At 39.6% G+C, this 15,765-nt stretch overlaps 1 protein-coding gene across 2 annotated transcripts in view; it reads right to left on the bottom strand.

Moving 5' to 3' along the window:
* Nucleotides 1–15,281, bottom strand: part of FAM174A (family with sequence similarity 174 member A) — a 35,127-nt gene extending 19,846 nt beyond the window's left edge. The window contains exon 1 of one of the 2 annotated variants that reach the window (XM_019940752.3): nt 14,678–15,281. In XM_019940752.3, coding sequence (XP_019796311.1) covers nt 14,678–15,117 — 440 coding nt within the window. In that variant the 5' untranslated portion in view covers nt 15,118–15,281. The remainder of the gene's footprint in view (nt 1–14,677) is intronic. The other variant, XM_019940751.3, reaches the window with a different exon arrangement.
* Nucleotides 15,282–15,765: the final 484 nt, after the last annotated feature.

The raw sequence follows: 15,765 nt of genomic DNA, 5'->3' as shown, positions 1-15,765 counted from the left end.
ATAATTGAAGTTTATCCTTTCAAAAGCCAAACTATTGTTTTTCTTTTAAAATCTCAGCATTCTACATGGAGCCATATCCAACACTAGAGCTATCCATGCCTTAATATATAGGATAAAATGAGTTAATTCTCCTCTTTTTGATCTCTCAAGGATCATTGTAATTATACCACTTTAGTGTAAAGCAATGGTGCTGTCATAAGTTATTGACTCCAAGTTGATAGACTACAGAACTTTTGAATCTTTTTGGCTTCTTTTCATAATTATTCTTGGGTCCTCTCTTTTGGCTTATAAGTTACCAGGCTCTGTCACTATCACAAGCTTGACCAAGTGCAGCACTAAATAGAAGATTCCCCAGCAAGGTATCCTGCCACTCTTCATCTCCCGTGTTCACTGCTAATACCTAAAAGTTAAAAAAGAAAAGATCAAATGCATGTTTATCTATGTTTAGGTTATTGGAATGTTGCTTTCTCTGATAGACCCCTTTTCTAAACAAGCTCCCTGTAATTCAGCATGTACGATCAGTTCTTGTGTTTAGATCTGTCTCCCATTTGATGGTATTCTGGTAGATACCCCCAGGTGAAGTAAACCTTAAGTAAATGTCATATAGCTTAGCTATGAAGTATCCTACATGAAGGTGCACAGCACATAGCTCCCTTGTCATCTTTCCTCTTTGTCTTTATATAGATTTCCTAGTGTTCTCTTTTAGGCCCTAGAATTTGGGATGTGAAGACTGATAATTCTCCTGACCTCCACCTCTAACAGTTCAGCATGGGTTTATTCCCCAACCGACTTTAAAGTCTTATTTACAAACCAGCGCCTCTAAGATTCATCCCGCCTCACCTTTGACTGGCTCTATGACCAACATTCTAGCAGATTTCTCTTACAACCTCCTTTTTTCTCCTTGCTCCCACCCCATCTCTAGCCTTGTCAGACCTAACCTCTTGCTGATTATAGTTTAAGAGGTCAAACACCACAGAGTATGGTATGGGGGAAATACATTTTTTTACAGAAAATACTGTAAAAAAACCCCAAATATATTACAATAGCAATTCTAGATACAGAAAAATTTCACTAAGAATATTACTATTTACCGAGTGTGCACATATGTCAGGCATTGAGCTAAGCAGCTTGCAAGCATTACCTGATGTAATCCTCACAACAATCCTATAAGTATCCTCATTCTAAACATAGAAAGTCAAAGCTCAGGAAAAATTAAATTTGGGACAGTAAATGGTAGAGCTAGGATCCAAATACAAGCAGGTTGATTCTCAAGTCTAGGTTCTTAAACATTAAGCTATACTGTCTTCCTAATGATTCAAAGTAATTCTAACCAACGTCCAAAATTAGCTACCAAACAGTCTTCTGATCCCTTATACAATGATCTTGCCTTATACCAGTCTGGATATATTGTTTTAAGTGAATTGCATTTTCGGGTTCATCCTTTCATGGTAAAAAGTAATGACTTGGTAGCTACTTACAATAATAAGTACATTTATGATGTTCTGGTTAGGCCTCTCTTAGTTTTGATCACTGTAACAGTATCTGCTTTTTGTTTATCCTAAAGGAAACTCTCTTCTGCCTTAACAGTACCAAGATTTTGGTTAGACAGCAATTGAGCCCAGCCCTAAGAGATATATAATGATCATAATAATTGGTGCAACCAATCATGAAAATATAATTTCCCTTTTGCCAGTCATTGTCTAGGGCTAAGTAGATGAAGCAGTTCAGACAAATGAGACAGAAGGGGTTAACTCAAGTAGTGGGGTTTCTGGGAAAGATTTTTCTCCTTGATAAAAAAAGAACATAGGAAGAGAAGGCCTCTTTTCAGGCCCCCTGCCCTCTTTCCTATTTGAGATACTGTTGTGTGGGAACATAATGCTTAAAGCTGAGGTAGCCAACCCATGGTGAGACAAGGAAAGAAAAAGCCAGAATCCTTGATAATCTCACAAAGTCACTGAACTAAGCCTAAGCCTGCTCATATTCATGATAAGAAACAACTACAAAACATGTCCCTATGTTAAAGTCACGTTTAATTGGATATTCTATTACTCACAGGTAAAAACCTCCTAACTGATAAGGGTGTTGAGCATCCTAGCTTCTCTGAGTTAGGTTACCAGTGTTCCATCACCCACTTGTATGTTTCCATATGATTCTCTTCATTTTAAGAATCTGGATTTAAAGGTGGCCCATATGATAACTTGTCCAACTACTTCTTCACATAGTCCATATTCAGCACCATTCTATAAACACTTCCCAACGACTGTGTCATACACGCAAATGGTTTACTGATGTGCCAAAACAAAGATCTCCTTAGCCCTTTGGAGTAGCTAACAGGGTCCAACGTAGACAGAGATCAGAGCAAATAGTCTCAAGCATTTACCCTACATGAATATCAATTTCTAAGTGTGGCATGGCACGAAAAAGGTGGGGGAGCACTACCCTGGCCCAAATTCCCCAACAAATTCACCTCATTACTTTTATCTCCCAGAACTGCACATGATAAATATTGTTTAAATACAGAAAACCCCATTATCATATGTAGAAGAACAGACTAAAGAGATAGCTTTAGAAGCACGAAATCATCTGTGTGAAACTTCTGAAAATTGTAAATCACTATAGAATTTAAGGACTCTTTCATTCAATTACAAATAAATAAATAAAAAGAAGCACTCTCAGAAGCCTAGATTTTTGTCCTTATTATAAGAGAAAATGGAAAAGATCCATGGAAAAGACCAGAAAAGAGTGATAAGAAAAATAATAATCATTATCACTAGTAAAATTCATTGAGCAGTTATTATGTGCCAGGAACTGTGCTAAGTACTTGGTATAGGTCCTTGAAACAATCCGTTCTGGTAAATACTATCATTTTCTCTATTTTACAAAACCTGAGCTGAACTTTAGAGCTGCTGTGTAACTTACTCAAGAGTACACAGCTCTTGGGATTAGAACTCAGAAAGTCTGACTTCCCATAAGACTATACTGAAAAGGGGTTAAAATAGTAAAAAGGATCAGAAGTCAATAGAGGAAAATTACTCAAGAATTAAATGATTGGTAACAAATGCAGTAGAGCTATTCAGAATAAAGACCCTTCTGGTAGAATAAAGAACATTTGGTAGCTTGGAGGTGATTAGTGACCTTACAGACTGCTGGTCAAATTGCATGACACTTTTTGAGCCACCCATAGGCTCAAATGCCACCCATAGGCATTTTAAACCGCTAGGCTAAGAAATATCTAGCAAGGTGGGTATGAATAGTTCATATTCCTCCTTGATTCCTAGAGCAAAGATGGATCAGGGAGGTGTAAATATGTTGTTTCGGTGATAGTATTCTTTTCTTTTTGCACCCATATTCCTTTATTGGTAGTATCTCTACCACAATAAACTGTCTGGTGAGATGATAATTAAGATTCCCACCACCTCTGCCAATAGAGAGACTTAATTTATTTCTCCTTCCATGGAATTTGATTCCTAAGCTGAGGGACAAAGAAACTGAAAACTACTGCGTATCTATACAATGGTATGTTCCTGCAAAGAAACCTGTGTGGTATTTTGATGTCTTGTCTCCTAAGCTGACTTAGTTTCTGCCTGTTCCCAGAACCGATTCTCCAGTTTCTCTTTAACTTTCTGAGATCTCAACATTCTTCCAGTAAATCCCCATTAGTTTAAGTTAGCCAGGCTTGTTCTATCTGTTTAACTAAAATAGTAACTGATAGAAGCAGTAATCTAATATTCCTTTAATATTAGAATGAAGCATGAAAGGAAAAGTGTACAGGAGGAGAAAGATGGGGAATGTTATTTCTTTTGAAAAACGTAATAAAATAATTGTTTTCCCTACCCAAACATTTATTTTCTCAGTCTAATCAAACTTAGTTCATTTACTAAATGTCTGAGTGCAAACACTGTACTTAGCCTTGGATAAAAAATGATAAGTAGGGCTTCCCTGGTGGCGCAGTGGTTGGAAGTCCGCCTGCCGATGCAGGGGACACGAGTTTGTGCCCCCGTCTGGGAAGATCCCACATGCTGCAGAGCGGCTGGGCCTGTGAGCCATGGCCGCTGGGCCTGCACGTCCGGAGCCTATGCTTCGCAACGAGAGAGGCCACAACAGTGAAAGGCCCGCATACCGCAAAAAAAAAAAAAAAAAAAAAGAAAATATAAGTAAATAGCCTTTGTTCTCATGTTTTTGAGTCTTCCCCAGACTCACACTGATCCCCGACAAGAACTAAGAACGCTCATTCATTAGGCAACTACTGACTCAGTGCCTACCCTATTTTGTACATAACGTTCAGCACTGGGGATATAATAGAGAATGAGACAGCCTCTTCTCATAAAGACTATGTATTAATCTTAGGAAGCCTACTCTGTTCCTTCTCTCTATATATATTTCAATTTCTACAGAGAGAATCTAATTGTTATTTGGAATATTTCCAGACTCAAAGTGAAAGTTATCTCTAGTTACACATTCATTATAACTGAATTAGATTAAAGTAAAACAATATGGACATTTCATGGACTTCAACTACTTTACAAGTAAAATATTCTGTGTTTTCACATATCAGTTAATGAAATGATGATTTTGGCCCATTCTTCCCCCTTGGCACAAATAAATAATGCTGCTTTGTTGTCACAACTATTTTGGAAGTTGGGGGGTCAAAATGGGCATTCACCAAAATGAATAGTTTTCATCCCATAATCTGGAAGCAAAAAGCATAAGTTCTGAACATTGCCCAGACATTGTAAGCATCAGTCAAGCTTTGGACATCAGGTGGCCAACTAAATTTAGGACTTGGACTAAATGAATGTGCTAGATGCTGGTTAAAGAGTCCAGTTTTTCTTAGCCATAGGTTCAGAATTTGGCTGTTAACACACAATATTAGTGAGTCATCCAACAGAATCAGACTGAAAAGACTGTACCCTTCTGAGCTTTACAGAAATGAAGATAGAAAATCAATGGCGATAAAAAATTATATATAAGATTATACATAAGGCGGAAGCAAAATGAAAAAAGATCATCCCCAAAAAGTTATCATCAGACCCATTATTTATATGTATATGAAACATAACACTTAGGATACTCTGGATATTTATAGAAAATATACAGATACCATTAACTAACAATTATATAGTGGGGAAAGTAATTACTGCTTCAATTTTCTTCTAATATTTCTTTATATCAAGAAGAAAGTCTCAGTTTAGTGGTAATATGTCTGTAACACCTCATTTTCTAACTTCCTCTTTAATAGAAAGTGGGCCTGGATTTGCTGGGTTTTGTGAACCAACAGTATATAACTCAAATAATATTGTTTCCACCAGTGGTTCTCAAATGTTTTGATCTTAAAATTCCTTTCCGTTCTTAAAAATTATTCAGGACCCCAAAGAGCTTATAAATATGTGGATTATATATATATATCAATTATGTGGATTATTAATATGTTAATTAAACCTAAGAAAACTTTAAAATATCATTTGCTTTTTAAAATTAGAATAAATCCACTACATATTAACATAGTTTTTTTGTGAAAAATACATTATCAAAAAGAAAACAGAAAAATGAAAATTGGCATAGATTTAGATTTTTTCAAATCCCTTTAATGTCTGGCTTAAATGGATAGAACTAGATAGAAAATGAAAAGAGAGAAAATAGAAAACAGCTAGATTTTCATATCTGCTTCTGCCTTCAATCATTTGCAATGTGTTGTTTGGTTGAAGGATATAAAGAAAATCCAGGTTCATGTAGATATGAGCTTGGAAAAGGGAGGTGCATTTTAATAGTGTTTTCAGATACTGGTGTTTATGCTATTTTGATAGTACACCAAAACTCAACAAGAAGTAGTTTCTTAAAAGCTAGTTGCAATGTGCAATTTGAAACTGTATCAATGAACTTCTTGTGCCCTATAAACTTAGAATGTATTATTTTGAAAATAGTTTTGATCTTGCAGATCCCCTGAAGAGGTCTCAGAGAACCCTCCCACCCTCCAGGGTTCCCTGGACCACATGTCTACCACTGGCTTACATTGTACTTCTTCAATCAGTTATTTAAGCCAAGGGATGTTGGTTTTCTGTTCACAAAATAATAAATAGATATGTTTAAAAGGAAACTTTCAGTTTAAATAAATCCACTTAAAGAAATATATGAAATAGTAGAGGGTAGGCAGTTACAGGAAAAAATGTGAAATGGTTTAGAAAACAAACCAGTGCCTTCCTATAAACCTACCCTCTACTGTATTTATACAGGAGGAAACTACACAGTGCTTCCTCAGCTCTTCTCTTGGCTGGCTCCTTTTAGCAGTGAGGTCTTGGCTCTGCATGTCAGCTCTTCAGAGAGGTGGTACACAACTAACCTAGTTAAAGAGGTTTTATTATAGATTTCCAAATCAGTCTTACTACATAGTTGAAATATTTTAATATCATGGTTGATGCCATAAAATAACTTTACTTCAGTAACAGTGGAATGTATCAAGTGGAAGTTACTTACAACAGTAACAAGTGTCACTAATTGAATTATATAATTCCTTTTCTACTTGATAAGGCATTAAGAGGAGTAGAAAAATAAGTGACAGCCTTCTACTTTTACTCATAACCTGGTACAACATAAAGACCTGGTCTACTTCATCTAAAGGTTGATCATAGTCTTAGGACACAGACATCACGTTAATGGGAAAAAAAGTCAAACAAAGCAAACAATGGATTTTACAATCATAGATGGTCAATAGACTCCATGGGACACAAATTAAACCACTTTAGTCTTCTAGGTCAGTTTCATCATACATAAAGTGAAAGATGTCATTTACATGTCCATATCTGTACCAAATCTGAAATTTAAGTAATTCTATAATCTAACATTCTGTAGTAAGAATAGGCTAAAAAAACTATTCATTTGTAAGTTTCAACTTTTGAATGACTTAGATTTATAGATGAATTCACTTTGCAAAGGTTTTTTGTGTGTAAGATATCAAATTTATCCATTTACTAATTCAAATTTTCGTAAATTTAAAATCAGGATAGGATAGTTAGGATATTAAACATATGTACCAATATTAAAACAGGATCATATTTATGACATCCCCCCCGCATAGGTATCAGTTTTCCATCTAATCATGCAACCGGTAACACTTCGCATTGAAATATTTAGTGCCATGCAAAAGAATGCTAGATGTTTCTAATAGGGGCTATGACAAAGAGTGAATCATACAAAATTGTCAGTATTCCCGGTTAAAAAAGGTGGAATGTAAGAAATTTCATATGGTACAACTGAATTACTAAGGTGGTGGAGGGGGAAGATGGCGGAAGAGTAAGATGTGGAGATCACCTTCCTCCCCACAGATATATCAGAAATACAGCTACACGTGGAACAACTCCTACAGAACACCTACTGAACGCTGGCAGAAGACTTCAGACCTCCCAAAAGGCAAGAAACTCCCCACGTACCTGGATAGGGCAAAAGAAAAAAGAATAAACAGAGACAAAAGGATAGGGACGGGACCTGCACCAGTGGGAGGGAGCTGTGAAGGAGGAAAGGTTTCCGCACACTGGGAAGCCCCTTTGCGGGCGGAGACTGCGGGTGGCAGAGGGGGGAAGCTTCGGAGCCGCGGAGGAGAGCACAGCAACAGGGGTGCGGAGGGCAAAGCAGAGAGATTCCCGCAAAGAGGATCAGTGCCGACTGGCACTCACTAGCCCCAGAGGCTTGTCTGCTCACCCGCTGGGGCGGGCGGGGCTGGGAGCTGAGGCTCGGGCTTCAGGGAGAGGTCGGAGCTCAGGGAGACGACTGGGGTTGGCGGCGTTAACACAGCCTGCAGGGGGTTAGTGCACCACGGCTAGCCTAGCCGAGAGGTAGTTCGGGGAAAAGTCTGGACCTGCCGAAGAGGCAAGAGACTTTTTCTTCCCTCTTTGTTTCCTGGTGCGCGAGGAGAGGGGATTAAGAGCCTTGCTTAAAGGAGCTCCAAAGACTGGCGCGAGCCGCGGCTAACAGTGCGGACCCCAGAGACGGGCACGAGACGCTAAGGCTGCTGCTGCTGCCACCAAGAAGACTGTGTGCAACCACAGGTCACTATCCACACCCCCCTCCTGGGAGGCTGTGCAGCCCGCCACTGCCAGGGTCCCGGGATCCAGGGACAACTTCCCCGGGAGAACGCATGGCGCGCCTCAGGCTGATGCAACATCACGTCGGCCTCTGCCAGCGCAGGTTTGCCCCGCATCGTGCCCCTCCCTCCCCCCCGGCCTGAGTGAGCCAGAGCCCCCGAATCAGCGGCTCCCTTAACCCCGTCCTGTCTGAGCGAAGAACAGACGCCCTCCAGTGACCTATATGCAGAGGCGGGGCCAAATCCAAAGCTGAGCCCCGGGAGCTGTGCGAACAAAGAAGAGAAAGGGAAATCTCTCCCAGCAGCCTCAGGAGCAGTGGATTAAAGCTCCACAATCAACCTGACATACCCTGCATCTGTGGAATATCTGAATAGACAACGAATCATCCCAAATTGAGGAGGTGGACTTTGAGAGCAAGATTTATTATTTTTTCCCTTTTTCCTCTTTTTGTGAGTGTGTATGTGTATGCTTCTGTGTGAGATTTCGTCTCTATAGCTTTGCTTTCACCACTTGTCCTAGGGTTCTTTCCGTCCGTATTTTTATTTACTTTTTGAAAAAAAAATTTTTCTTAATAATTATTTTACTAAAATATTTATTTTAAATAAAATATTTATTTTATTTTATCTTACTTTATTTTATTTTCTTTTATCTCCATCTTTCCTCCCTTCCTTTCTTTCTTTCTTTGTTTCTTTCTACTTTTTCTCCCTTTTATTCTGAGCCATGTGGATGAAAGGCTCTTGGTGCTGCAGCCTCCCAGCTCCACGTAATATCAAATGGCGAAAATCTCCCAGAGATCTCCATCTCAACACCAACACCCAGCTTCATTCAATGACCAGCAAACTACAGTGCTGGACACCCTATGCCAAACAACTAGCAAGACAGGAACACAACCCCACCCATTAACAGAGAGGCTGCCTAAAATCATAATAAGTCCACAGACACCCCAAAACACACCACCAGATGTGGACCTGCTCACCATAAAGACAGGATCCAGCCTCATCCACCAGAACACAGGCACTAGTCCCCTCCACCAGGAAGCCTACACAACCCACTGAACCAACTTTACCCACTGGGGACAGACACCAAAAACAATGGGAACGACGAACCTGCAGCCCGCAAAAAGGAGAACCCAAACACAGTAACATAAGCAAAATGAGAAGAAAGAAAAACACACAGCAGAAGAAGGAGCAAGATAAAAATGCACCAGACCTAAAAAATGAAGAGGAAATAGGCAGTCTACCTGAAAAAGAATTCAGAATAATGATAGTAAAGATGATCCAAAATCTTGGAAATAGAATAGAGAAAATGCAAGAAACATTTAACAGGGACCTAGAAAAACTAAAGAGGAAACAAGCAATGATGAACAACAAAATAAATGAAATTAAAAATACTCTAGAAGGGATCAATAGCAGAATAACTGAGGCAGAAGAACGGATAAGTGACCTGCAAGATAAAATAGTGGAAATAACTACTGCAGAGCAGAATAAGAAAAAACAATGAAAAGAACTGAGGACAGTCTCAGAGAAGTCTGGGACAACATTAAACGCACAAACATTCGAATTATAGGGGTTCCAGAGAAAGAAGAGGAAAAGAAAGGGACTGAGAAAATATTTGAAGAGATTATAGTTGAAAACTTCCCTAACATGGGAAAGGAAATAGTAAATCAAGTCCAGGAAGCACAGAAAGTCCCGTACGGGATAAATCCAAGGAGAAACACGCCAAGACACATATTAATCAAACTGTCAAAAATTAAATACAAAGAAAACATATTAAAAGCAGCAAGGGAAAAACAACAAATAACACACAAGGGAACCCCCAAAAGGTTAACAGCTGATGTTTCAGCAGAAACTCTGCAAGCCAGAAGGGACTGGCAGGACATATTTAAAGTGATGAATGGGAAAAACCTACAACCAAGATTACTCTACCCAGCAAGGATCTCATTCAGATTTGATGGAGAAATTAAAAACTTTACAGACAAGCAAAAGCTGAGAGAGTTCAGCACCACCAAACCAGCTTTACAAGAAATGCTAAAGGAACTTCTCTAGGCAGGAAACACAAGAGAACGAAAAGACCTACAATAACAAACCCAAAACAATTAAGAAAATGGGAATAGGAACATACATATCAATAATTACCTTCAATGTAAATGGATTAAATGCTCCAACAAAAGTACATAGACTGGCTGAATGGATACAAAAACAAGACCCATATATATGCTGTCTACAAGAGACCCACTTCAGACCTAGAGACACATACAGACTTAAAGTGAGGGGATGGAAAAAGATATTCCATGCGAATGGAAACCAAAAGAAAACTGGAGTAGCAATTCTCATATCAGACAAAATAGACTTTAAAATAAAGACTATTAGAAGAGACAAAGAAGGACAATACATAATGATCAAGGGATCAATCCAAGAAGAAGATATAATAATTGTAAATATTTATGCACCTAACATAGGAGCACCTCAATACATAAGGCAAATACTAACAGCCATAAAAGGGGAAATCGACAGTAACACATTCATTGTAGGGGACTTTAACACCCCTCTTTCACCAATGGACAGATCATCCAAAATGAAAATAAATAAGGAAACATAAGCTTTAAATGATACATTAAACAAGATGGACTTAATTGATATTTATAGGACATTCCATCCAAAAACAACAGAATACACATTTTTCTCAAGTGCTCATGGAACATTCTCCAGGATAGATCATCTCTTGGGTCACAAATCAAGCCTTGGTAAATTTAAGAAAATTGAAATTGTATCAAGTATGTTTTCCTTCCACAGCACTATGAGACTAGATATCAATTACAGGAAAAGATCTGTAAAAAATACAAACACATGGAGGCTAAACAATACACTACTTAATAACGAAGTGATCACTGAAGAAATCAAAGAGGAAATAAAAAAATACCTAGAAACAAATGACAATGGAGACACGACGACCCAAAACCTATGGGATGCAGCAAAAACAGTTCTAAGAGGGAAGTAGCAATACAATCCTACCTTATGAAAAAGGAAACATCTCGAATAAACAACCAAACATTGCACCTCAAGCAATTAGAGAAAGAAGAACAAAAAATCCCCAAAGTTAGCAGAAGGAAAGAAATCATAAAGATCAGATCAGAAATAAATGAAAAAGAAATGAAGGAAACGATAGCAAAGATCAAAAAATCTAAAAGCTGGTTCTTTGAGAAGATAAACAAAATAGATAAACCATTAGCCAGACTCATCAAGAAAAAAAGGAAGAAGACTCAAATCAATAGAATTAGAAATGAAAAAGGAGAAGTAACAACTGACACTGCAGAAATACAAAAGATCATGAGAGATTACTAGGAGCAACTCTATGCCAATAAAATGGACAACCTGGAAGAAATGGACAAATTCTTAGAAATGCACAATCTGCCAAGACTCAATCAAGAAGAAATAGAAAATATGAACAGACCAATCACAAGCACTGAAATTGAAACTGTGATTAAAAATCTTCCAAAAAACAAAAGCCCAGGACCAGATGGCTTCACAGGTGAATTCTATCAAACATTTAGAGAAGAGCTAACACCTATCTTTCTCAAAGTCTTCCAAAATATAGCAGAGGGAGGAACATCCCAAACTCATTCTACGAGGCCACCATCACCCTGATACCAAAACCAGACAAGGATGTCACAAAGAAAGAAAACTACAGGCCAATATCACTGATGAACATAGATGCAAAAATCCTCAACAAAATACTAGCAAACAGAATCCAGCAGCACATTAAGAGGATCATACACCATGATCAAGTGGGGTTTATTCCAGGAATTCAAGGATTCTTCAATATAAGCAAATGAATCAATGTGATATACCATATTAAGAAACTGAAGGAGAAAAACCATATGGTCATCTCAATAGATGCAGAGAAAGCTTTCGACAAAAGTCAACACCGATTTATGATAAAAACCCTGCAGAAAGTAGGCATAGAGGGAACTTTCCTCAACATAATAAAGGCCATATATGACAAACCCACAGCCAACATCGTCCTCAGTGGTGAAAAACTGAAAGCATTTCCAGTAAGATCAGGAACAAGACAAGGTTGCCCCCTCTCACCACTCTTATTCAACATAATTTTGGAAGTTTAAGCCACAGCAATCAGAGAAGAAAAGGAAATAAAAGGAATCCAAATTGGAAAAGAAGAAGTAAAGTTGTCACTGTTTGCAGATGACAAGATACTATACATAGAGAATCCTAAAGATGCTACCAGAGAACTACTAGAGCTAATCAATGAATTTGGTAAAGTAGCAGGATACAAAATTAATGCACAGAAATCTCTGGCATTCCTATACACTAATAATGAAAAATCTGAATGTGAAATCAAGAAAAGACTCCCATTCACCATTGCAAAGAAAGAATAAAATATCTAGGAATAAACCTACCTAAGGAGACAAAAGACCTGTATGCAGAAAATTATAAGACACTGATGAAAGAAATTAAAGATGATACAAATAGATGGAGAGATATACCATGTTCTTGGATTGGAAGAATCAACATTGTGAAAATGACTCTACTACCCAAAGCAATCTACAGATTCAATGCAATCCCTATCAAACTACCACTGGCATTTTTCACAGAACTAGAACAAAAAATTTCACAATTTGTATGGAAACACAAAAGAGCCCGAATAGCCAAAGCAATCTTGAGAACGAAAAAAGGAACTGGAGGAATCAGGCTCCCTGACTTCAGACTGTACTACAAAGCTACAGTAATCAAGACAGTATGGTACTGGCACAAAAGTAGAAATACAGATCAATGGAACAGGATAGAAAGCCCAGAGATAAACCCACGCACATATGGTCACCTTATCTTTGATAAAGGAGGCAGGAATGTACAGTGGAGAAAAGACAGCCTCTTCAATAAGTGGTCTGGGAAAACTGGACAGGTACATGTAAAAGTATGAGATTAGATCACTCCCTAACACCATACACAAAAATAAGCTCAAAATGGATTAAAGACCTAAATGTAAGGCCAGAAACTATCAAACTCTTAGAGGAAATCATAGGCAGAACACTCTATGACATAAACCACAGCAAGATCCTTTTTGACCCACCTCCTAGAGAAATGGAAATAAAAACAAAAATAAAAATATGGGACGTAATGAAACTTCAATGCTTTTGCACAGCAAAGGAAACCATAAACAAGATGAAAAGACAACCCTCAGAATGGGAGACAACACTTGCTAATGAAGCAACTGACAAAGGATTAATCTCCAAAATTTACAAGCAGTTCATGCAGCTCAACAACAGAAAAACAAACAACCCAATCCAAAAATGGGCAGAAGACCTAAATAGATATTTCTCCAAAGAAGATATACAGAGTGCCAACAAACACATGAAAGAATGCTCAACATCCTTAATCATTAGAGAAATGCAAATCAAAACTACAATGAGATATCATCTCACACCAGTCAGAATGGCCATCATCAAAAAATCTAGAAACAATAAATGCTGGAGAGGGTGTGGAGAAAATGGAACACTCTTGCACTGCTGGTGGGAATGTGAATTGGTACAGCCACTGTGGAGAACAGTATGGAGGTTCCTTAAAAAACTACAAATAGAACTACCGTATGACCCAGCAATCCCACTACTGGGCATATACCCTGAGAAAACCATAATTCTAAAAGAGTCATGTACCAAAATGTTCATTGCAGCTCTATTTACAATAGCCAGGAGATGGAAACAACCTAAGTGTCCATTGACAGATGAATGGATAAAGAAGATGTGGCACATATATACAATGGAATATTACTCAGCCATAAAAAGAAACGAAATTGAGTTATTTGTAGTGAGGTGGATGGACCTAGAGTCTGTCATACAGAGTTAAGTAAGTCAGAAAGAGACAAATACCATATGCTAACACATATATATGGAATCTAAAAAAAAAAATGTCATGAAGAACCTAGGGGTAAGACAGGAATAGACAGAGACCTACTAGAGAATGGATTTGAGGATATGGGGAAGGGGAAAGGTAAGCTGTGACAAAGTGAGAGAGTTTCATGGACATATATACACTACCAAATGTAAAATAGCTAGTGGGAAGCAGCCGCATAGCACAGTGAGATCAGCTTGGTGCTTTGCGACCACCTAGAGGGGTGGGCTAGGGAGGGTGGGAGGGAGGGAGACGCAAGAGGGAAGAGATATGGGAACATATGTATATGTATAACTGATTCACTTTGTTATAAGCAGAAACTAACACCATTGTAAAGCAATTATACTCCAATAAAGATGTAAAAAAAAAAAAGAAACTACTGCTAAAAGAACTTTTCTTCTTTTACATTTTATAAAATAAAGTACCCATATAATAAGGTCATTCTGCATTAGTATTAATTTACTCAAATAAAGATTGATTTAGAGGTTTGGTACTAATTTATAACTTATAAATGAAAGGGAGCAAGTACTTGGTGGTTTAAATACTCCCAAAGGTACCACAGGCTTTTAAGACATTCATCCTCACAGTCTTTCACTCAGGCAGGCACCCATGATACTGGGGGTGGGAAGAGGACAACGCCAGGTCAAAAGATAGCCCATTTCAGGCCTGCGAGGGAGGCTCATCGAGGCTTCGCCTCACCTGACCGTTCTGACGACGAAGTACACCAGCACCGCGCCACTCACCACCATCAACACGGTCAGGGCTCGTTGGGTCATGGGCTTGTCGCCGGGGTTGGGGCTCACAGCGAGGACGCCACCCACCGGGCCTTCTTCCCCCGCTTTCCCGCCTGGGTCTTCGGCTGCAAGCCCCGCACTGGGAGTGCTGCTATTGACGCCCTCGGCGCCCCGTGGTCCCTCGGCTTCGGCCGGAGCGCGGCCCGGGGACTGTGCAGCTGTGGGGCCGGACGGCAGAGGTGGCAGGGTTCGCGGCCCACGATCCGGAGGCATGGGATCCGGCACGGCCTCGGCCGCCTGCAGCAGTACCTCCAAGGGCCCTCTCAACTCAGGCAGCAGTAGCAACAGCAGGAGGGCGGAGGCGAGCAGGTGACTGAGGCAGCAGCTACAGTGCGTCGCCTTCATTTTCCCCGGACCGCCCTCTCACCACGTGGGAGCTGCCGGGCCCGCCGCCCTGGCTCCAGGTGGGACCATGGGCGCAGTGAAGAACGGAAGGGTGACCAAATCCCGGGCTAAGACCCGGCCACAGCAGGTGGCAGAAGCGTCAGCGGCTGCAGCTGCCGGGATAACCGGAAGTTCGTACATCTCAGCAGCCACTGCTACCAGGGACGCTTTCGGTTGCTAACATGCCGGGGCTGGCGCGTTCCGTGACGTCAGGCGCGCAAGACCATCTGCGCACGCGCCCTGCCAGAGGCGCGGGGAAGAGATCCTTGGTTGGCTCACAAGTAAGAAAGTAAGCAAAAAAAAAAGGTGTTTAAAGTGTGTAGCAGCTCTTGGCATGAAGAAAACATAAGAGATTGGAAGCTCGTAATTTGAGTTCGTTGGTGCAGAACTGCAGAAACACAGCTAATCATTTATTAAGACCGCCTTGACGTTTCCCTCAGCTCAGGTACAAATTTTAGACAGGTTTCTTCCTGCCTCTAGGTCCTTGACCTCTCTTTCCTTAGGGCATTTACGTTAGAAAACTTGTAACTGTACATTGATTCTCTGCATTTTTGAAATATAAATCTTTAAAAAAAATTTTGCCGGTGTTACAACCCAGGGCTGTCTTTC

Source organism: Tursiops truncatus, chromosome 3 (assembly GCF_011762595.2).
Source record: "Tursiops truncatus isolate mTurTru1 chromosome 3, mTurTru1.mat.Y, whole genome shotgun sequence".
NCBI classification, from domain to species: Eukaryota; Metazoa; Chordata; class Mammalia; order Artiodactyla; family Delphinidae; genus Tursiops; species Tursiops truncatus.
Note: the sequence above shows the minus strand (reverse complement) of the source record. Positions and strands in the feature narration are given on the sequence as shown.